Source organism: Tauraco erythrolophus, chromosome 2, assembly GCF_009769465.1.
Source record: "Tauraco erythrolophus isolate bTauEry1 chromosome 2, bTauEry1.pri, whole genome shotgun sequence".
Classification (NCBI taxonomy): Eukaryota; Metazoa; Chordata; class Aves; order Musophagiformes; family Musophagidae; genus Tauraco; species Tauraco erythrolophus.
The window spans coordinates 75,353,591-75,373,629 of NC_141466.1; the positions used below are offsets into that span (position 1 = coordinate 75,353,591).

At 43.1% G+C, this 20,039-nt stretch overlaps 2 protein-coding genes across 4 annotated transcripts in view; both read right to left on the reverse strand.

The window, feature by feature from the left end:
- The window catches only part of MTHFD1L (methylenetetrahydrofolate dehydrogenase (NADP+ dependent) 1 like), a 156,109-nt gene extending 147,255 nt beyond the window's left edge, over nt 1-8,854 (reverse strand). The window contains exons 1-6 of the mRNA XM_086625171.1: nt 8,730-8,854; nt 7,426-7,510; nt 3,667-3,717; nt 3,536-3,589; nt 1,821-1,945; nt 572-672 (exon numbers count right to left, since the gene is read on the reverse strand). Of these exons, the coding sequence (XP_086481297.1) occupies nt 572-672; nt 1,821-1,945; nt 3,536-3,589; nt 3,667-3,717; nt 7,426-7,510; nt 8,730-8,854 (541 nt within the window). The remainder of the gene's footprint in view (nt 1-571; nt 673-1,820; nt 1,946-3,535; nt 3,590-3,666; nt 3,718-7,425; nt 7,511-8,729) is intronic.
- Nucleotides 8,855-10,773: 1,919 nt separating this feature from the next.
- PLEKHG1 (pleckstrin homology and RhoGEF domain containing G1) overlaps nt 10,774-20,039 on the reverse strand; it is a 125,487-nt gene continuing 116,221 nt past the window's right edge. For 2 of the 3 annotated variants that reach the window (XM_086625197.1, XM_086625183.1), the window contains 4 exons: nt 18,973-19,011; nt 18,489-18,511; nt 13,284-14,949; nt 10,774-12,328 (listed from right to left, as the gene is read on the reverse strand). In XM_086625197.1, coding sequence (XP_086481323.1) covers nt 11,229-12,328; nt 13,284-14,949; nt 18,489-18,511; nt 18,973-19,011 — 2,828 coding nt within the window. In that variant the 3' untranslated portion in view covers nt 10,774-11,228. Of the gene's footprint in view, nt 12,329-13,283; nt 14,959-15,786; nt 15,904-17,421; nt 17,641-18,488; nt 18,512-18,972; nt 19,012-20,039 lie in introns of all 3 variants that reach the window. The other variant, XM_086625190.1, reaches the window with a different exon arrangement.

Below are 20,039 nucleotides of genomic sequence, written 5' to 3' on the forward strand. Positions count from 1 at the left end.
AATCCTTTCATTTGTATTTATTACAAAGTACGTTTGACCTCCTGCTTACAGTTCTGTTACAGAAATCCTTGTCTCAACAATTACGGATCCCTATAAGCGAGACCACTTCTGAAACGCTGCCTTAAACTAACAGCATCTTCACACACTGTAAAGCCACCTGTTCAGATCTGCCATTTCAAAGTTAGTATTTACACAATACAACCCAAACCGAAAGATTCGCTCAGCAGTTATTTACAGGCAGACCTGGATTTCTCCAGCTGTTCATGCTAATGAAAAATTGCCGAGTGAAATCCCTAAGCAATGTTTGGTTTTCAGTTTTGAAGACTTGGATGTCTCAGGTAGCTTCAGCGAGATTAAACCCGGTAATCCCTGCCTAATCTCCAAAATCTGTAGGATTTTGCAAACATTACATTCAGATCTCACTGAGGTTCCACACTAATACAAGTCGGGTCGGAAAATACCACAAACCAGAAAACACAAGGTGAGATGATATTTGCCTCTCAGTCAGGACTAAAACTAAGAAAATTAGTTAGGCTAAAATTAATGTAATACTTATGACAGAAGGTCTCACCCAAATCTTCAAGAAGCTCCATCACAGCACACACTGTAGGAGGAACTAGACAGTCATAGGCATCGCCACGTACCAAGCGTCCCAGGTTTACATCGGATAATCTGCAGTGGAAAAATTTGGCAATTAAAAAAAAAAGTTTATGTAACATAAATCCTCAGTAAAGCTTGTAACATGGCTAACAGCTAATCCCAAGAGCAAACATGTCTCAAAAGTAAATCCTTTGATAGTCATATACTGTGGCTAATTTGTGTCATCCCACATTCCAGTTAGAGAAACACTGAGCCTCCACAGAGGCCAGGGAAGGGATCTGTGAGTTCAAACAAGTAACACGAGCCCACGGTACACCGGCAGCAATTTACTGGTTGCAGTGGGCTGCCCATGGCACATCGGGCCAAAACACCTCAGTGGCTGCAGCGGAACTGGAGCAGCGCTGCCAGAGCCAAGCTGAGCCGGAGGCAATACATCCTTCTGGGCTCAGGCTGGCTTGCTGGGGGGGAACTCGGGTGCTCCCACGCTGCACTGCCTTCTCTCTCATGCACAAGGATGCTCTGAATTTTTCATTCTCTGTTAATCTCCAGTAGTCCAGATAATGGAAAGGTAACTCATTTGCAAGATAAGATATTTTTTCCTGAGATTAAAAAAAAAAAAAGAGAGAGGAAAAAAAATCAACAAACCAAACAAAAAAGGGTAACAGTCTGCAGTTGAGAGCAAGAAGGCTGCAAGAGCAGGAAAATGGTAACCCAGACACCTAAAATTATGCCAGTGGTCTCTCCAGAGAGCAGTGCAACTCAAGACTGATTGGAAAGTTGTGCTAATGGGTCTGAACTATTATAGCCTACTCTCCCACCCGAGAGAGTGCTGTAAGCAAGTTAAAACCTTCTCTGCAACTTTTCCCCCAATCCTTTTGGTGAAAATTTTGGGGTTTGTGTTCATTACTTTGTGACTACCGTTTGTATTACTGAAGTACTGACATACCTTAAGCATCATCAGTAAATCAGAACTTTGTTTTCAATTTCTTTGAAAAGACCAGGTCCTGAGTATGCAGTAAATAAAGACTAAAAAGATAATGATCAAAATTACTTCAGCAAAAGACTTCTCATTGATTCAGTGGCATCTTTTATCACTGCTCAATAGCACAGCTAGACACATTTACTGAGGAATCCATTAACGAAAAGCACTGGGGAAAATTGATTTTACAGAGTCATCAGCCTTGCAGTCTGCTAATACTATTTCTCAGTGCTTCACTTACCCATCCACATCCTTCTCTGGTTTCACAGCGTTTAATACTTTACTGCTATATAAGCTTTCCGGGAGGTCAAGGGCAAGGCCCTGCACGTTAGGATCCTCATTAAGTCTCCAGATTTCATCGACAATCTACGAAGTTAGTAAAAAGCATTAAAGATCAGAACAACAGACGAGAAGAATCTAAGTAGTAGGGTATAAAACTTGTATTTTAAAGCTACCTTATGGCCACCTCTGCTTCCTGTAAATATTACTGCAATTTCTAAATGAAAAAGCAGTAACTCACTTCCCTTGTTTTATATTTCCATGGCTTACCAAATTAAACCAGCCTGACTCTATTCTAAACATTTTGCAAAGCCAACACATATTACGTGACATTACGCTGCCAAAAGCATTTTGCCTTTTTCACTGTTCCAAACCCCAGCAAAAGCCTAACACTTTAATGGCTCCAGAAGATGCTTTTAGAAATAAGAAGCTTTGGTTAAAACATAGTTGAAAATAGGACCGGATCATGTCCCAGTATAGAACATAGACAAAAAGTTGTAACACCGGACAAGCCAATTATACAAGAGAAAATTCAGTTTATTAAACCAGCATATATTGTTACTAATTTACCTTCTCAAAACATCCTGATCCTAAGAGCTGGCAGTAATTTTGTGAAGTATTGTTATTTTGAAAAGGCACTGCACAAAAGTTTATGAATCTCAAGTACTGAACCAGATGCGAGTTCAAACATTTTATAATTGGTCATATTTGACATCCGGGACTGCACTACCTTCCCTTGATTGCTTCATCTCTGAAGTGCAACATTGATCCACAGTGATACATGCTTTTCTGCTGTGATCATCAAGAATACAATGGAATAAAACATGCTGAAGTTTTCTCATGTGAGAAATGCCATGTAAGCACATCTTTCCGTCATTTGAATAAAATCAGTGTGCAATCACCAAAAAGCCGTATAATTTAATTGTATTAACATTGAAGAGAAAATCAGGGTTTTTTTCCTTAGCTAATATCATACCTTCCTAAAATGCTTTTCACGTAAATTATTCAATACAATCATGAATTCCATTGCCTAAACACTCGATATGCAATCGACATTAAGCTAGGGGAATTTGTTAGGGTTTAGACCGTCTGCAACTCTGAACCAAAAGAACGTGCTACTTCCATGTTAACAAAAACTATGCAAGCATGTCACTGATACAGAAATGCCCCTTTAGTTTGCTCACTTCTGAGACAGAAACAGGCATGCGTATTAAGACCCTGTGCTGTTTGTCAGCAATAGGACTGGTATACAGTCTAATACATACTTTAAGCATTATAAGATAAATAAACAGGCAAAGAAATTCAACCCCCTTCCCCGATTGATCTTTAATTTCCCTGAATAATACCAGGCAAGGATTAAGTACAGTCACAAGAGCAACTGTGGGAGTTAGGATACCTATGCTAGTATGAGGGACACTGCAGTTAATACCAGACAGGAAAGCAAAACATTACTCTGCTGATTCTGCCTCAGTTTGCCAGGGGACAACAGCCAAGCCCATTAACTCCCTTTTTTCCCGTGCTTGTCAATAGGGGGATAATACCTGCTACATGAACTAAGGCAGTCCCAATCCTAATTTGAGTTAACAGAGGTCAGTCAAAGTAATAATGAATGTCAGCAATAAACAGAAGTTTATGATGAAAGTGAAAAAGGAAGAGTCCTTCAGGTACTGCAGTTACCTCATCCTTGCTGCTGCCTTCAGGGAGACAGATGTCAATAACACGTAGACCAACCTGCCAAAAGAAAATACTTACGATTACCAAAGGCAAGTAGCACGCGATTAATAACAAGTGTATCAGCTAAAGCTTACCTCTTCGGCAAAGTTCTTGTTTATTTCTCGCATCAGATGATCATTATGTGCCTTGGGGAACAAAACAGAAACTAAGTTTTAAAATAATAAATTTACAGTTAAAAATGTGAGTGCACTAACGCACAGGTCTATGCAAGAAACATAGTGAGGATGTTTGCGTCTACTAGTATTCAAACAAATAAGAAGCCTAGAAATCCTAGGAAAGAAGCAGAAGGCCATCCAGTAAACTTATTTTGGCCTGATTAGTTTAAGTGTGTGTTGATATTAGCCTGGCTTTTATAGACAAGAGTGGTCATTTCCTTAATGTTAAGTTTACCATTTAAGAAAGGTACCGGTCTGTATCTGAAGATACTGTTCATCCAGCCAGGCAACAAGGATGAAACAGGTTAACAGCAACACTAGCAATTCCTGCAGTGTCCCCATATCACCTAACAATGTTTGCCTTACCACCAAAAACGAGGCAAATCATTATCATCATATATTCCAGTAAGTTCTGTCAATACAGAAGCAAAAGAAGTTATCAGCTCCTCTCAATTGCCAGCAGGCACCTGGGCTAAGACAGAAGCATCTCCTGGGCAGATTTACTTGGGAAACCATCTCACCTAGGAATCCTCCTCCCTGAGGTCTCTACACCTATATACACCAAACATATTACAATATTTAATCGTAATAATTACAACTGAATTTTACTCCTCAAGTTACTCTTCAATCTTAGTAGGCTCGTCAAATATTTTCATGTATCGTAACAATAAAACTGAAAATTCAATATCCAGAACTAGAAACCTCCTACTAGTAGATCAGTGAGGGTTCCACCCTTAAAAAATGTTAATGGCTTCATAATGTAATGAATGAAACACTTCTCGCATCTGTATGATTATATATAAAATATATATAAAATTTATCTTCCAACCCAGACAACAGGACTGAAATAAATTATTTTAAAAGGGTTTGTTATAATTTCATGAACACATTCTACACCGCTTTTTCCACAAGACTTCGTGCCAGTGAACTCCCGTCAGAGTTGAGCTGCTTACTTCGTGGTTAGCTGCCAGCACTGGCTTCGACTGTCACCAGAATCACCCAAAATTATTTTGGTTCAAGCCCGTAATGACTTATGAACCTGTTAATCCCAAATGGTTCAAGACTGCCAAGAATGAAAAAAACAGCATTTACAAGGACAGGCTCCATGGAAAGAGGTAGCTCCTGAGAGGGGATGAGGGCTTGCCCTCCTTCCCCTGGCTCCATCCCTCTGCCCAGCACTGCCTGCATCCCTGGTGCCACACACCAAATCCGGCAGCTGGGGACAAGGGACACCACAGAGGCTGCTGCATTAAGAACATGTGTGGAGCTCACACTGTGGCAAGGGAAGAAGAGATGGGAATAAGGATGGCTCAGCAGCTGCCCCTCTATGCCAGCAAATGTGGAACCATACCCCCCATGCTGATCCGTAACCACCGGGACCGGTCAAGAGGTTTAACCAGGATGGAGGCACCGGCAGTACCACGCTGTCCTCTGTAACGTCCCCGCTCCTGTGGCACCAGCTGGTCAATGCTCACCTCCTGCAGGCACAGAATGTGCTTGTCCTGAACTGGTTCCCGTCACAACCCGCGGAGCAGCACAGGGGAGGCCAGAGCTCAGGACACGGGCTGGCAGAACGCAGGGGCAGGGCAGGGGGCATAGGGGAGCCAGTGGCGCTTCAGTGAGATTTGCAGGGCAGCAGCTCCACTGCTAAGCAGGATCCTGCTGCTATATATTAGTTTTCAGCTTCAACGAAATTAAGAAGCAGCCACCAATCACTTTTCGCTGTTGCGCAGCTCCAACCAAGGTTCAGTACAGATAATAAGCAACGCAGGTAGCGATCCTGGCATCAATTCAGGTTCATACGGCTCAAGAGGAGAAGACCACACCTAAAACCATTCCAGTGCAGGCTCAGACTGCAACTCCTCGTTCCCAGCACTGCTGCAGTGGCGGTACCGCATCACACTGACTGCTGCTACCCACGAGCGACTGGTAAAGGAGACCATTTCGCTGCCCTCGCTCTGCTGCTCTGGGTGCGATGCAGCATGCGGAGAGCAGCACGAATCTAAAGGCTCTGCCCACGTTACCCAACAGAGCAGCGCACCACGAGAGCATCTGTAGACTAAAACAAGTCTTCTTTGTACCAACAAATACACATTTAAACTGAGTTCTGCTTTGGTCCTTACATCCAGACTCGAGCCAGGGTGATTGAGAGCTGGAGAGCATCGTTCAGGTGAATTTCATCCAGAAGGATCTAGGCCACATGTTCCTCAAGACGCAAACTAAGCGCGGTAAACAGGGACAAGAGGGACATTCATTTAAAGCACAACCATCATCAAAACCAAAAACTGATGTAGGTGCATCTCAATTCATATCAAAAGTGAGCAGGAACCTCCCCCTTCTCACACAATGCTCTCTCGCATTCGAACGACATCCCTTCCAGACCCCTACAGCCCATGGTGGATCACTGCCCTGATCCAGCTCACGGTGCAACTGGATGGAGACAAGATAGGAGTGAGAAACAACAGGTCACTGCTTTTCTAGCAGTCCTCGAACTTACAGCCTTAGTGGGCTATTTCAAAACATTAACTGCAATTACCTGGGGAGGGTAAGAGATGGGAGAGCTTATTCAGTCAGCCTCGCTAGAAGACCTACTGAAATAAAGTTGGTGCTGCATTTCTTAGACTCTAGACACTATTAGTACTTAAAAACTAATTATAGTTAAGTTTTAAAATTAAAACTATATATATTATGTATACTATTATAACTATATACTATTAAAACTATATATAAAACTATAAACTAAATTAGTTAGGTTTTACTAGGTCAGAGATTCAGTGTGTGCTGACTCAAAACCAAAACCACCATCCTAGGAAACAGGACAAAAACATTTTTGCCTGCACAGCTCTGAGTCCCACTGTGGGTGATAAACATCCCTCGTTTCTTGGCCTTGAGACCTTAAGAAATCTAAAGGGGAACATCTCTCAGCTTGGTAGGGATAGCAATCCTCATGTATGAGTTTTATTGCCTATCTCAAATTCGGCAGCACCAGTGGGATGGAAAGGAAAGCTGCACGGTGTTAGTAATAGAACAGCTCTCATTTACTATGAGATTGCTTCACCTTAGAAAGTGCTGCTACTTCTAAAGGATACTGATGTCTTACGCAGAGCATTTATTTCATACAGGCTCTTTTGAGCTGACTGGGACTTCTCAGTGCAGTTTTCCTCTCCTTAGGACAGCAGTAATGCAATCATAAGCTACAGCTGCCCAAAGGCAACACGGCTGGCAGGAAGCAGTACGGCCTTTCCTTAATCCCGGCAATGTTATTTCAGGGGTAGGAGGTGAAGGGAAGCCCACATTTTCAGGCACGTAAACACTTTTTTCAGGACTGCAACAAAAGCTTTGAGCTAAACAAAGCTTGAGAGCAACTGCTTTGACTTCAAGTCAATTACAGACAAGCTGTAAGAAAAGGTGATCTGTACTTACAATGGGGAAGACTATGTCAGCAACAGGAGGAAGGGATAAAATCATTCCCTTCCTTTGCAAACCTTTCCCACAGCCTGAAGTTTGCTGCGGCTGTTTCAGGGCCAGAAAAGAGCAACCTACAGTTTGGTGGAAGTACCTCCTCTTATTGCTTCATTTGAATAAAGGTTACTTTCTGCATCACGTGCTTCTGAAGTTTCAGACAAGCCACGGTACCTCACATCTCTCACAGCCAGCTGGCGCACAGGCGTACTTTACCTGAATAATGGCAAGCGTTGGCTCAAGCCGAGGGTTTTTCCTTTTAAGAGAGGCCAAGGATTTCTTTGCATTCTGGGTGATTTTGCTGCAACACAGTAACAACAAGCAATCAGCAAAATAAACCTTCCTAACATCAGTCAGCAGAAACCTACATTAGTCAGCAATATGCAATAAATGCTTAGGCACATATGCTTTTAGTCACCAAAATTACGGAGGGATGTAAACTGTGAAGGCTGGCACAGAAAATCTTAACAGACCAAAATACGTTTGTTCGACAGCTACACGTGTCATTGCTCCGACATGCCCAAAACTTCATAGCTGGCCTACGCTGGTTTCATGAGAAGGCTTGTCCAGCCCCACCACGGGAAGCGCAGCAGGGATCCCACACCCTGAGCCCTCGGCTTGGGCGAGTCCATCGTTTCCATACCTCAGGCCCAGGTGGTGACAGGAGCAGAGGCCTTTACACCTGGGGCTGCTACAGCTCAACACAGGCACCACTGGCACGAACAGCAGCAAACCAGCTGCTTCCATGGATGCTGTTGAGAGCCACAGTCAGCGGGGAGACAAGAGGAGCTCTGTTTGCCACGCCGCTGCTTGGAAAAAGCCACGGCAGCCAGGCACTGGCATTGCTTTCTGGAAACATTTTCTGGATTAAGTGGCTGCCGGCTCTCCTCCGTTACCTTCTGCATGTATGGATGATACTTACCCAGCCAGGGAAAGGAGAAGACCCCCTGAAGGATGTCTGTCTGTTCCTCACAGCAGGCAAGAAGACCAACAGAGAAAAACACAGCCTAAAGCGTTTTTTTGCTACCTGATACCCTCTCCCTTACAGAAGCCAATGCCCAATTCAGGTCAACGCCGCGGCAGACGGACTGTCCCAGCTGCAGTTCAATGGACGGGGAGCGGGGAAGCGGAGGGGGGGGGGGGGGGATGAGGGCCGGCACGCCCGACGCGTGTTCCAGGCGCACGTCCAGGCGCTGCCTCCTCACCTGAACCACGGCCGCGTCCCGCCCGCTCTGCTCGTCCTCAGAATGCCGTAGCACAAAACCCACGGCCAAAAAACCGGCAGTTACGTGACCGGGAGTGGGGGGGAGGGGAGGGTGGTGGGGTACGGACGTCAGACACACACACGGGGGTCACATTTTACCACGAGGCCGCCTCCTCTCCCCAGTGGGGCATCACACCCCCCCAAAAAAAAACAACCCCACGCACCCACTGAGGAAACATCCTCCCCCCAAAACTCCCTTTAACCCCCCCCTCCGGTTGCATCAGCCGGTGCCACCTCCCCCACGTGCGCCTCTTACCGCGCTGCCGCCGCCGCCGCGGCCGCTCCGTCGCCCCGCGGCTGCCGCCCGCACAAGCCCCGGCTCGACGGCAGCGCGGTGGGGAACACCGGTGCCAGGCAGCGTCTCAGCACCGCCGTTCTCATCGCTCCAGCCGGTTCGGAGGCGGCGGGAACAGCGAGGGCCGGGGGCGGGGAGGCGGGCGAAGGGGAGGGGCGGTGCTCGAGCACCGCCCCTCCCCTTCGCCCGCCTCCCCGCCGCTTAAAGAAAAAAAAAAAAAAAACAAACACAAAACCAAAAAAAACCCTCAAACGTCATCTACGAGCTGCAGAAAACACCGTCTTCCCCGTCCCCGACCCCAATGAACGGAACGCAAAGCTTCTGCGTACTCAACGTTTATTAAAAATAGTATGAAATGGTCCCTGGGAGAAGTTACACGCTATAGTAGAAGTCCCTTTTTTTTTTTTTCTGTTTGGTGTTTTAATTGTTTGTTTGTTTTTTCCCCCCTCTCCCAACTCCACTGATTGCATGAGATGCAAGTTACACAACGTTCCCCTAGCCGTTTTAAAGAAATCTAGACGTGCGTGGGTAAAGCACAGATTCAACTTCTATTCATATTTACAATACTTTACAAGCTATATTAAATAAATACGGGCACCTCTACACCTCGGCGTCTTAAATATGTACAACATTATTCCTTGATCGGATTTTACTAGATAGATGCAGGTCCTATCACAGCGGATGTGCTGACTGTAACAAGTATCCCTGTGGTACCAGCTGGCAAGTACCATGACCAACCAGCCCTCCAAATGACAATTTCCAGCCAACGCAAGACAGGTGCGGTAAATAATTTAATCCGTTCTAACAAATTCAAGTCTTTAAATCTTAGCCTACAAGTAATGAGCTGTACACTGGTAACTTCAGGTTTTCCTCATGATAAGCGATGTAGTAAATAGTCAGCTGTTCTGGAAGTACAGTGCTCTGTAGCTGAGGGGAGTGATACATGATTAGTAAAAATAGTACTTTGATTAAACTCCTTTATTTAGTGATAAATTTAACTCGGTACTGGCTTCATCCACATAATCTGAAGAATTTAAGCACCAAAAAAGAACAACGGTCACACGAGATGATCAGGGTAGACATGTTTAGGCTTTCCTTTCCAAGATTTTCAAGTAGCAGAATCCAAACCTGTGCAGCAAAGATGACGAAGGGGAGTAAACGTGCATCGTACTGGAAAGCCTGTTCTTGTTGTAAATGGCAGCATTTATTCTATACATCATTTGCAAAAGAATGGAATGTATTCTCATTTTTTAAGCTACTTTTATTGTACAGAAATTGGATTAGAGCCAGCCCTGGCTGGTTTAGAAAATACATATTTTACCCCTCTCTGCCAGGAAGGATCATTTCCTACTACGGGAGGTACGTTCCCAGGGGAAGGCAGCTTGTCACTCAACTGGCGGTATCACCAAAACACCCTATGAGACAAACATGCCGCACGATTGATATTTCCCCCAAGCACCTGGCCAAGCCCCGTTCTCTCTCGGGGCTACTGACTCTGGGACTCGAACAAACACACTGCCGGCCACTGCATATAACACACAGCTACTCAGCAAATTCACACCCCGTGGCTTTCCACTGCTGGGCTCTGAGCTACAAGATACTCAAATTTTGCCTGCCTGTCACAAACATCACCATCACTGGAAGTACCAAACTCAGTCTAGCCATCTCTGCAAGCAGCAGAGCTTCCCTTCTACTGTCCAAAACATTCTCCAGGCAAGGACTGTGTCACATCCACAGATTCACATAAAAAGCTGTCACTGCCCATCCTCTACCTACTATGTGGATACAGAAAGTAGAAGAGGCTTCAGACACAGAGCTATCAGTCTGGCATCTCTCCCAAGCACTAGGACTAGATTTTGTTTAAAGCATAAGAAGCCTGTTCTAAAGTAATGTAGCGTATGCATTGGTCCCACACATTTGGAATACGTCTATTGAAAAGTAATGTGCAAAAAGTATGTGCTATTGCACACATAGCATGTTGGTGTAATTACCAGAACCCTGCTCAGAAATCTGCCCAGTCATAGGAGTAGCTGCTCAGCTAAATGCTCCCATATGTAACCAGAGTAATCACGTGGGTATTTTGGATGCAGAACACTGGTCACTGTCTCCAAAGTCCAAATACTAAGGTTCCCACACGATAAAATGGTATAAGGATCAAATGGCATCACACTTGGCTCAATGGTATCACACCTAACAAGGGAAGAGATGCAAAGGTTAAAGAGGAGATGAGAAGTCCACCTGCACTACGGAGTGAGACCCCAGACACAGAGCGCATGTGGCCTTTTGCACTTCAAGGATTCCAAACCATTTTTAAAAAGATACGTTTCACATCTATTTACAATATTACTGTGATACAATGCCTGATTGTGTAATATTACGGAAATATGTGATGCCAGTACTGATTGTCCCAGTACATACTCTGTCGTGATAAGGCAGTACAGCTAGAAATTACTGAAAGCATCAAGCGAAGCTACTTGAACTGAGACACTGAAACTTTTCCCTTAAAGACTGGACAATGTTCTGCTGATTAGGAGATGGTACTCTCCACAGGTAGTCGTTCAGTTTATCCGAATCGCTATACGCAGTCAGATACGGGGTAAGCGCGTGTTTGCTGCCGGCAGACTTTGCAGGAGTACAGGAGAGAGTTTTGCCGCAGAGCGTTTCAGAAGGAGCAGCATCTGCGTTACGCAGCTTAGGATCTGATTTCTTTGTTGGGTTCCGAGAGGTCTCCCAGTCAGATCCCTCATCTTCAGACTTTATTTCAACATAGTCATCATCATCCCCTTCTCCTTCTTCAGTATCTTTGAAATTAGAAAAATAGTTCTGAGTGGCCATCTGTGCCGTCAGAGGGGAGGCCCTGTTCACTCTCAGGACCTTTTGAGAATCCTGCAGAGTCATATCTGAACAGTTTTCAGGGATCTGCTTTCTCCTATCAGGTCCCGAACATCCTGAAGCAACACCCAGTGTTTGATGGCTGTTGAATCGGAAGTTCCTATTCGAATGGAGCTTTTTCTTGTCCATTTCATTAGGATACATGATCGTGTCTTCAGCCCTGTTGACCACGATTGACAAAGAAGACTGTGACCTGCCGTATCCCTGTGGTTTTATGTTGCTTATTCTTCTCCCAAGGGAGTTATAGATGTGATCTTGATGCAAATTTTCTTTGTTCGGTTGGCTTATAATGGCGCTCCACCTCTGCGTCGGGACATGCAAACGGTTAGAAATCTGAAGGGAAGGCACGGAGCCAGCTGATGGCAACTGCCTTGCATTGTTTTTTGTACCAGCTTCTGTATACGAGCTCTGGGGCTTTGGGTCTTGGGGTTCAGCCCATGGAGAGAAGTCAGCCAGCTCACCATTACTGTATGTAGAATGCAAAAGCCAATCCTCTGCCCTCGAGCGTTCACTGGCAGCCTGGGAACGGGGAGAGGCAGCCACAGGCGTGGAATACGTCCCAGCTGACGGCTCCTGATGGGTGGCCCAGGCTTCCCTTTGGACCTTAGGTGAACTTTCTCTGAAGACGATTTGGTCATAAAGCTGGGAATATTCAGCTATTCTGGCACCTAGAAAGGAGAGAGAATTAACTTAGCAGAGGCAAGCAGTACATTCGAACAAGCCGCGTGAAAATTTAAAAATCCCAGAACACTTTGTATTGGTCAAGAGAAAAGTTTACAGCTGTGTCCGCATCTTCAATCTCAACAAAGTAACATGAAACTGTGGAGGCTGGAAGAGCCGTGCATTGCATTGCATTTCAGTACGTTGCATTGAAAGAAAGAAGCATAAAATGTCCTGCAACAGTGAACAGTCATGTGGGACGCAATGTGGCACAGGGTTCAAAGAATACGCTGCTTGTTTTATGTTAAAATGGAACAGAACATTCTCAAAATGGCCTGGTAAATAAGATATTTAGAGGCTTTTATAAATATCACAAGAAGGCAAGAGTGACACTCTAGTGTGTTCAGTCCGCTTCTCCAATTTGTTTCAGTTGACTGCAGACAAAAATAGTTCCAAAGCTGCTGCATATCCAGAACTTTGCACATTCATTAGAAAGAGCAAGACAACCACCTTTCTTATCTGACCCCGTTCTTTATGCTTGTGTGATGTGGATGGCACCTGAGCAAGTCAACATGACTTGTTAGAAAGTGAACATGCCCGAAAATAAACCTTTTAAGTCAAACTCTGAAGATCACACTATTAAAGGAAATAATTGGTTTTCTTTAAAGAGGCCAATAGTGCTTCAGGCATAGGTTCTATTTCCAGCCTAAGCTGAATTGATCTTTCCTGATGCTACTTCACTATTTATTCCCACTTCTACTAAGTAACAACAAGAATTTATTGCAATGTAAAGGACTATTCATGTTAGAAGCGGGCACAGAAAATCCATTTCAGTGGTAACACAGAAAATGCAATACTGACAACTAGTAAGGTGGGGAAAATCCATAATCTTCCAATGCAGTACATACGTTTCACTGAAAATTACTAAAGAAATCTATCTGTATAGAAATATTTTTGACATACCAATAGCAGGACCACCTTGCTTCTTCTCCTCCAGAATGGCAGCAAGATCTTTGTGTTTCAGTTTTTGTTGTCTGCTAGCTGGCTGCTCCTGCTCTGGACTTCTAACTTTCAAAAGCTGATTAGCCTTCTTAATTTTTTGACTGTACTGCCTTGCCATCATAAAAACTCTGTTCTTTGTTTTATCCACAACAGCCAAGTCATTTTCCATGCCCTCTGTATGCGCATTGGACAGAACACTGTTGGCAGACTCGTATGGGCTATCTACAAAAGGCATCTCACTGGGGAAGGAAGGTCTGTTCAGACTCATAAAAGAGTTCTCCTTGCACGGTGTAGTGTCTTCAAGCCTGAGATTAGCCTCACTTAAAGTGGCAGCCCTGGGCTTCCCAGTTTTAGGGAAAATAGGAGTTTCTGGCAGAGAGAGAGTAGACAGGGAGTACTCTGCATCTTTACTCAGTTCAGGTGTACTACCAGCATGCAATCTTTCCTGCATATCATCTTTACAAACAGGAAAGGCTGCAAGGAGACGGTCTCTTGTCTTTTCCTCATTCTTCTTGATGTAGTTCTCCAGGTCATTCCAAATCTCATCTACTTCCTCTGAGAGTTTATCTGCTACAGACTTATGGGAGAGTGAATCTGAGTTAGAGGAGCTATCTACTAAACTCAAATAGTCATTGTCGACAGGAACACGATGGTAAGGACTTTCATCTTCGCTGAACTGGAGACTCTCTTCAGAAACAAACTGCTGTAGATTGTCACAACATGCAAAGTCTTTTTCCGGGCCCAGAAAACTCCGCCTTTTAGAGTGTTTTAAGGGGTCACATTTAAAATTCAATAGTGGCGTTTCTGGAAGCACTATGGTGTCATAGATGTTATCTTCAACGATCCTGAGCTCATCCAAACTTGAAGTAGGTGCTTCTCTACTGAGCAGCATTTCATCCCTACTAGCACGAATGGAGACCCTATTTTGATTTGCTGTCCTCTTTTTGGAGGGTGAATCTAAGCTGCTTTTGTTTTCAGCCTCGTAGAGAGAGTCTCTAGCAGATCTCTGGGGACCACGGTCTGTCTCCTCTCTTCTTGTCAGACCCATCAGCTTTAAGTCTTCATAGCTTATATTATCATAAACATGTTCAATATCATCGACGGTCAGCTCCTCTGAAGATCCAGGATACGCATTTATACTGCTCACCTCTGCTCTCTTCACCTCCCTTCGAGAACTGCGCTCCCCAATTTTATACCTTGCACTGGCTGGACACGAGTTACTTTCACCAGCACTGCTGGCCCGCCTAACAATTTTTTGACGAGTGGGGCTGGAAGTCCCGTTTTGATGCACTACCCCCAAGTGCCAGCTGCACGGACGCCCGGAAGAACCTCTCCTTTCTCCACCGACAGCTGAACCAGCACTGGATGTAGACACTGATGGTACAAACATCTGATAATCATCTTCATCATCTTCATTCTCATAAGGTGGACGCCGGCTGGGAAACAACGCCTGCCTGATCTGATGGTCAGTCCAGATGTTTCTAACAGAGGTGCTTCCCCCCAGGATATTCATGATTAGTGAGTTGCTCTGGGGTGTGCTGAATTGCCTAGACAACTGTGGCTGTCTAGCTGCACAGGAAAATGGAAGATCAGTATTCAACTGGGTGGACTCTTCATCCGAAGGGTCCTTGGAGCTCTGTGGAGGTTTGAAACACGTAGGTAACGTTAGTCTATCCCCTGCAATAAGACAGCGATTCCTCCTGTTCACAGAACTGCCATGCACCAGGGTGTCCTACCGCACAGAATCAGGTGAAGATGGGGCAGGGTGGGCAGGCTCCTTGCTAGAGAGCCAGGGAGCCGAGGTGGCAACGTCAGACTACTTTGCTGCCTAATCCTTACCACGGCTCACAGTTCACTCTTGGCATTTAATAACACCTTACTTCAAATACGAGACACTGGCTCATGCTAACGCATGAGTAATTAAAGGCAAATTTGTTTGGCAGGGGTTAGATTAAACCTTTTATGCTAACTCTGCAGTTTCACAATTGGATTAAGCTAATCTGACTCTGGGCTTGTGCCAAAAGTTTTCTTTTCCTCCCTTTCCCCTTGCCTATAACCCTGGCAGAAATGTATGTTGTGCTCTCTAGCACATGCCACTGAAAATTTCATTGTCTTTTTGGAGTAAGTTTTCATCCAGCTCAGCAAGCAGATCTAATCTACAGCAAGGCCACATGCCTGCTAATGCAAACATCAAGGATGCCGTAGATGTTCCTGGCCAAAGGCTGGGAAAGAGAGGGAAAGATAATTTCCTTCGGCTTAACTTAATGCTGATTGGTTGGTTTGTTTGTTTTTTTTCCCCTGCTCCAAAAAGAATAGTTTCTCATCATACAGATGAATATTTCAATGATACGAATATTCATACATGACATAAACAGAAGATGACTTATCTGTCTACCTAGGAAACCCACAGATTTCTTTGACGCATCTACAATGCATAGCAAAATAGTAAAAAAAAATTATATACCTGTGTTTCACACTTGTTGAGATTAACACTTCTCCGTTTTTCAACATTTTCAGCAGCTTGACTATTAAGTCTTTTTCTTCCCCCTTTTGATTTCTGCAGTGGGTTTTGCTGCACTCCCTGTAATTTAAAGAAAAGTGCAAGAGAGGGGTAATAAAATCTGCGGTTCTTTGTACAGTCTTGTTCAGAAGAATTACTAGCAGCTAGAACAGGCCAGGCATCCACAGTGGGTGGACAAAATGCTCAGGAGTAGTCAGAGCACTACCACAAGAATGATTCAGAGCCTAGAAAACAATTAAATGAAATCAATCCATACAGCTTGGCAAAAAAGTTTGAAAGTAGAATCTGCGTATAAAAATATAGATGTAAAAGAATAAATAGAAATTAGACAAGGGAAAGGGCTTAATTTCACAGCTGAAGTTATAGCAGAAGGCGGCGGTCACACAAAAATTCAATTTTCAAAGGTGACGATTTTTTTGTTTAAAATGGGGAGGAGATAGTCTTGCTATGACTTGCAGTCTTGAAAACCAGAAAGAGGTCTAAACTCAAAAATATGCTGTCATTCAACTTCCCAGGAAAAAAAAACAAAACAAAACAGAAGGTCAGAATGTTACATGCTGAGCAGTGTCCAAATTAACTCAGAGTGAAGGACACACATGGTGGGAACGGAGGGAATCTGAGAAGGTACTGTTGCCACACCTAGGATGAAACAGTAAGCTACTATTACACATTTTTATAGTGGTATTCTTTGCACTTACTCATTCTTTTGTACTTACTCATGTCAGGAAGAGGGAGAATTGCAAGACATTGCACTACACTGACATGAGATACTATTTTATTGAATATTTACAAAGCAAATACTGTAATTTCAAAGAGGAAATATGCAATAAACTTCAAAAAGAATTTCAATAATAGGGTTTGGATAATTCACCAAATAAATGGACCACACAAGGATATGACCTCAGCATCGACTAAACCAAACAAACTGAAAATTTACATTCTTTAATACAATCACATTTCCAAACTGGTGTTTTAGTCTTTCAGAAGTACTACATGTGTGGAGACATCATGCAGAGTGGGGAAAACTACTACCCGTCAAATGACTGCGCAATAGTAAGAGATAAAGATTCTCATCTTCAGAAACCCTACTCACAACATCTTATATTAAAGTTCACATATTCCTATCTACTGCCAGCAGCTCGCAGGTCCAGAAACATCCCATCACACGTGGCAGTGCCTGAATCTTAACTTAATATTCAAGTCCCTGCTTTGACACCTGAAAGCACTGTGTTTGCATGTGGCCTAAAAAGGTTTCTGTCATGGCATCAACTGGAGAAGCAAGGAGTTGTGTGCAACAGGTAAAAATAATAGCTTTCTGTCAAAACTAGGCTTGAGTTTGACAGTGTAAAGGGCTAAGTAAAATCTCTTTCAAGCAGTGGAGATTTAATCTTCTGTATATCTTCTCTTAAAATACAAGAAAAGTGTTGTGTGATGTCTAAATAAAAACATTTCTAAGGAGAAAGAGTTATAAACACTTGTAACACATTCCGGCTTCCTCGCAGTTTTACAGATAACTTTAATCCCTTTTCCATGCTACCCAGGAAAAAAGGATTTTTTTTTTCCTTCTCTTTTTCCTACCTGTTCAGACTCTTCTTCATCATCAGCATCGATCTGTTCCGTAGCAGAAGTCTGGAGATTTTCGTCCTGATCGCTGCTGTAGGCTGGCTCATTGGACTCTTGAAATTGGCTCTCTAGCCCACTGGGTTCCAAGGAAACCTTTTTCCTAGAATTCAGCAGGGCTTCATTTGATCCTAGTTTGGTGGCTTGAGATAATAGGGCTCCTTCAATACTGATCCGCTTAAAAAAAACACCACAAAACTTTGTTTAGAAGTTTATAGAGATTTTATATTTTAGTAACATGCTGTTTCACATCAGCCTTATAGGCAATGATTAAGCTGCGTTCAGTTAGCTGCACTGAAATGAGATTTATAAAGGAATAAGTTAAACAATCACTATTTTTCCACAGAATATTTAGAACTGAAAAAATATACGCAAAAAACCCCACTCCAATCATGGGCTTCAGTGTTACGGCATACCAGTGAAGTTTTATCTAATGTATTCTGTTTGTAAATCTTCCACACATCCCTGCTTTAAATTCCATTCCAAATACAAGCTTAGGACTTCAAATTCAACATAAGACTTTCAAACTGCACTGGGAACTTCAGAAAATGTACTTACAGGAAATGTAAAAATTAGAAATGCTCATTTCTGTCTGCTTAAGGTGTATTCGGCTCTGTTCGGTCATGTGTTGTGATTCATATATATATTATATACATATATATCTATCAGAATAAGCTGAAGCTTTCCAGTCTTATTTAATAAATGCAAAGATATGCTCCAAAGAATAAGCACTATCATTATACACAGAACTTCCGTGATCATAGTGGTATTTTTCAATACCCTATAATCTTATAAAATAGAATCAATATACAGATCTGTCTTTTTTTTCTTTATTAGATATTCCTGAAACAGTTGTATTTCTATTGCTTTCATTCCAATAATCTTATTAGAGACGCTAAACAAGATTTATGGTTTTGTTTCTGTTCTTAAAACCAACGCAACCAAGAAGACGCAGATTCTACAGTAAATACTGTGTTCTAAGTCATTTGAATGTGCTAAACCCAGTAGTATAGGAAATGGCTTACCTTCTGCACATCTGGACTTACATCTGAAAACAGAAATATATACTTCATCATAAATGAATAATCAAACTGGTGTCAGCCTATGCCTGTTTTACTGCTACACTAATATCCATCCCAATTATGAATTCCCAAAAGGGGATTAAATGCAGCTGCAATTGAGCAAACAGACTATAAGGTCCCTGATAAAACAGAGACAGCATGAGTTGCACTTGAGGTCCTGATTTTGAAACACTGATATGATATGGGCAACTACTCACAATGGCCGAGACTCTGTGTTTGGTTATCTGCTGCTAGGATGTTTACAGTACCAGAACCCAAATGTGGAAAAATAGACACTAGGTTTAAACACTAACGTTTTGTTTTCTTTGCACGCTTCCTACCCCCAGCAACGTTTTTAGGGAAAGTTATAGGAGAAAAGAATCCATCTTTACTTGTTCTACAAAGTACAGAAGCACTGGGACAATAAACAGTAGACGAAGTGGCTTACCATTTGACTTCAGAACTTTATGGACTCTAGATGAGGGTTCTGAAAAAGACAACAACATGTTTAAAGCACTCCAGCATCCCAAAGTAGCTTATAGGCATCTTGGTCAATTTTTTATAACAAGGATAAAAAAATTTAAGCTTCTGAGTCCACGCAAGAAAGCTAGACTTTAATTTCTTAATCACTTAATTTCCTCACAAAGAAGTATTTGTTGAAGTGTCAAACCTACAGCTGTTACCAAAGAGCATACGTGTTTGTTAATGCAAGAGCAGCTGCCCTCCGTACAACAAGCCACATGTAAATTTTCATCCCATGTTAAGATTCCTGCTTTCAAAAGACTTGGTCATCTCTGCTACTGCTCTAAGTTGCTGGAGGTTTCCTATTAGAAATACATAGGGGTATTAACAGGTTGCCCAGAGAAGTTGTGGATGCCCCATCCCTGGAAGTGTTCAAGGCCAGGTTAGATGAGGCTTTGGGCAACCTGGTGTAGTGGAGGATTTCTCTGCCCATGGCAGGGGGGTTGGAACTAGATGATCTTTAAGGTCCCTTCCAACCCTAACCATTCTATGATTCTATGATTAACAGCTTAGCAGGGCTTTAAAAGTATAAGTAGCTGAATGTTACATAGGAGGCCATTTGATCAGTATTTTGCATTACTCTCTTTACAGGCAGAGCAGCCCCAATGCATTTCTTTACCTCGGAAACAAAGGATGATGCCCTGAAAAGTAATTAAAACTTGATTGTCTTTCATTCACAAATGCTGCTGTACAATAAATCACTACATCAGTACTCTCATGAACCTTGTTTATGTCGTTCCCAACACACAATGTTACACACTCCAAATTGGAAAGGTCTTTAGCTGAAGAAGGGAACACAGTGACTGCAATATGAAGTCACCCAAATACACAGACATTTGTAGTGGCTTCAAGAGGAAACTAACAATAATTACGGGTGTATGTTTGAGCTAGGAGAAGAAAAAAACAACTCAAAAGTCAGCATAACCACCTCTCAAATCTCTCTTATCCACAAGGCAGATGTCACACTAAGTAAAGGTAGTAATCATGTTTTGA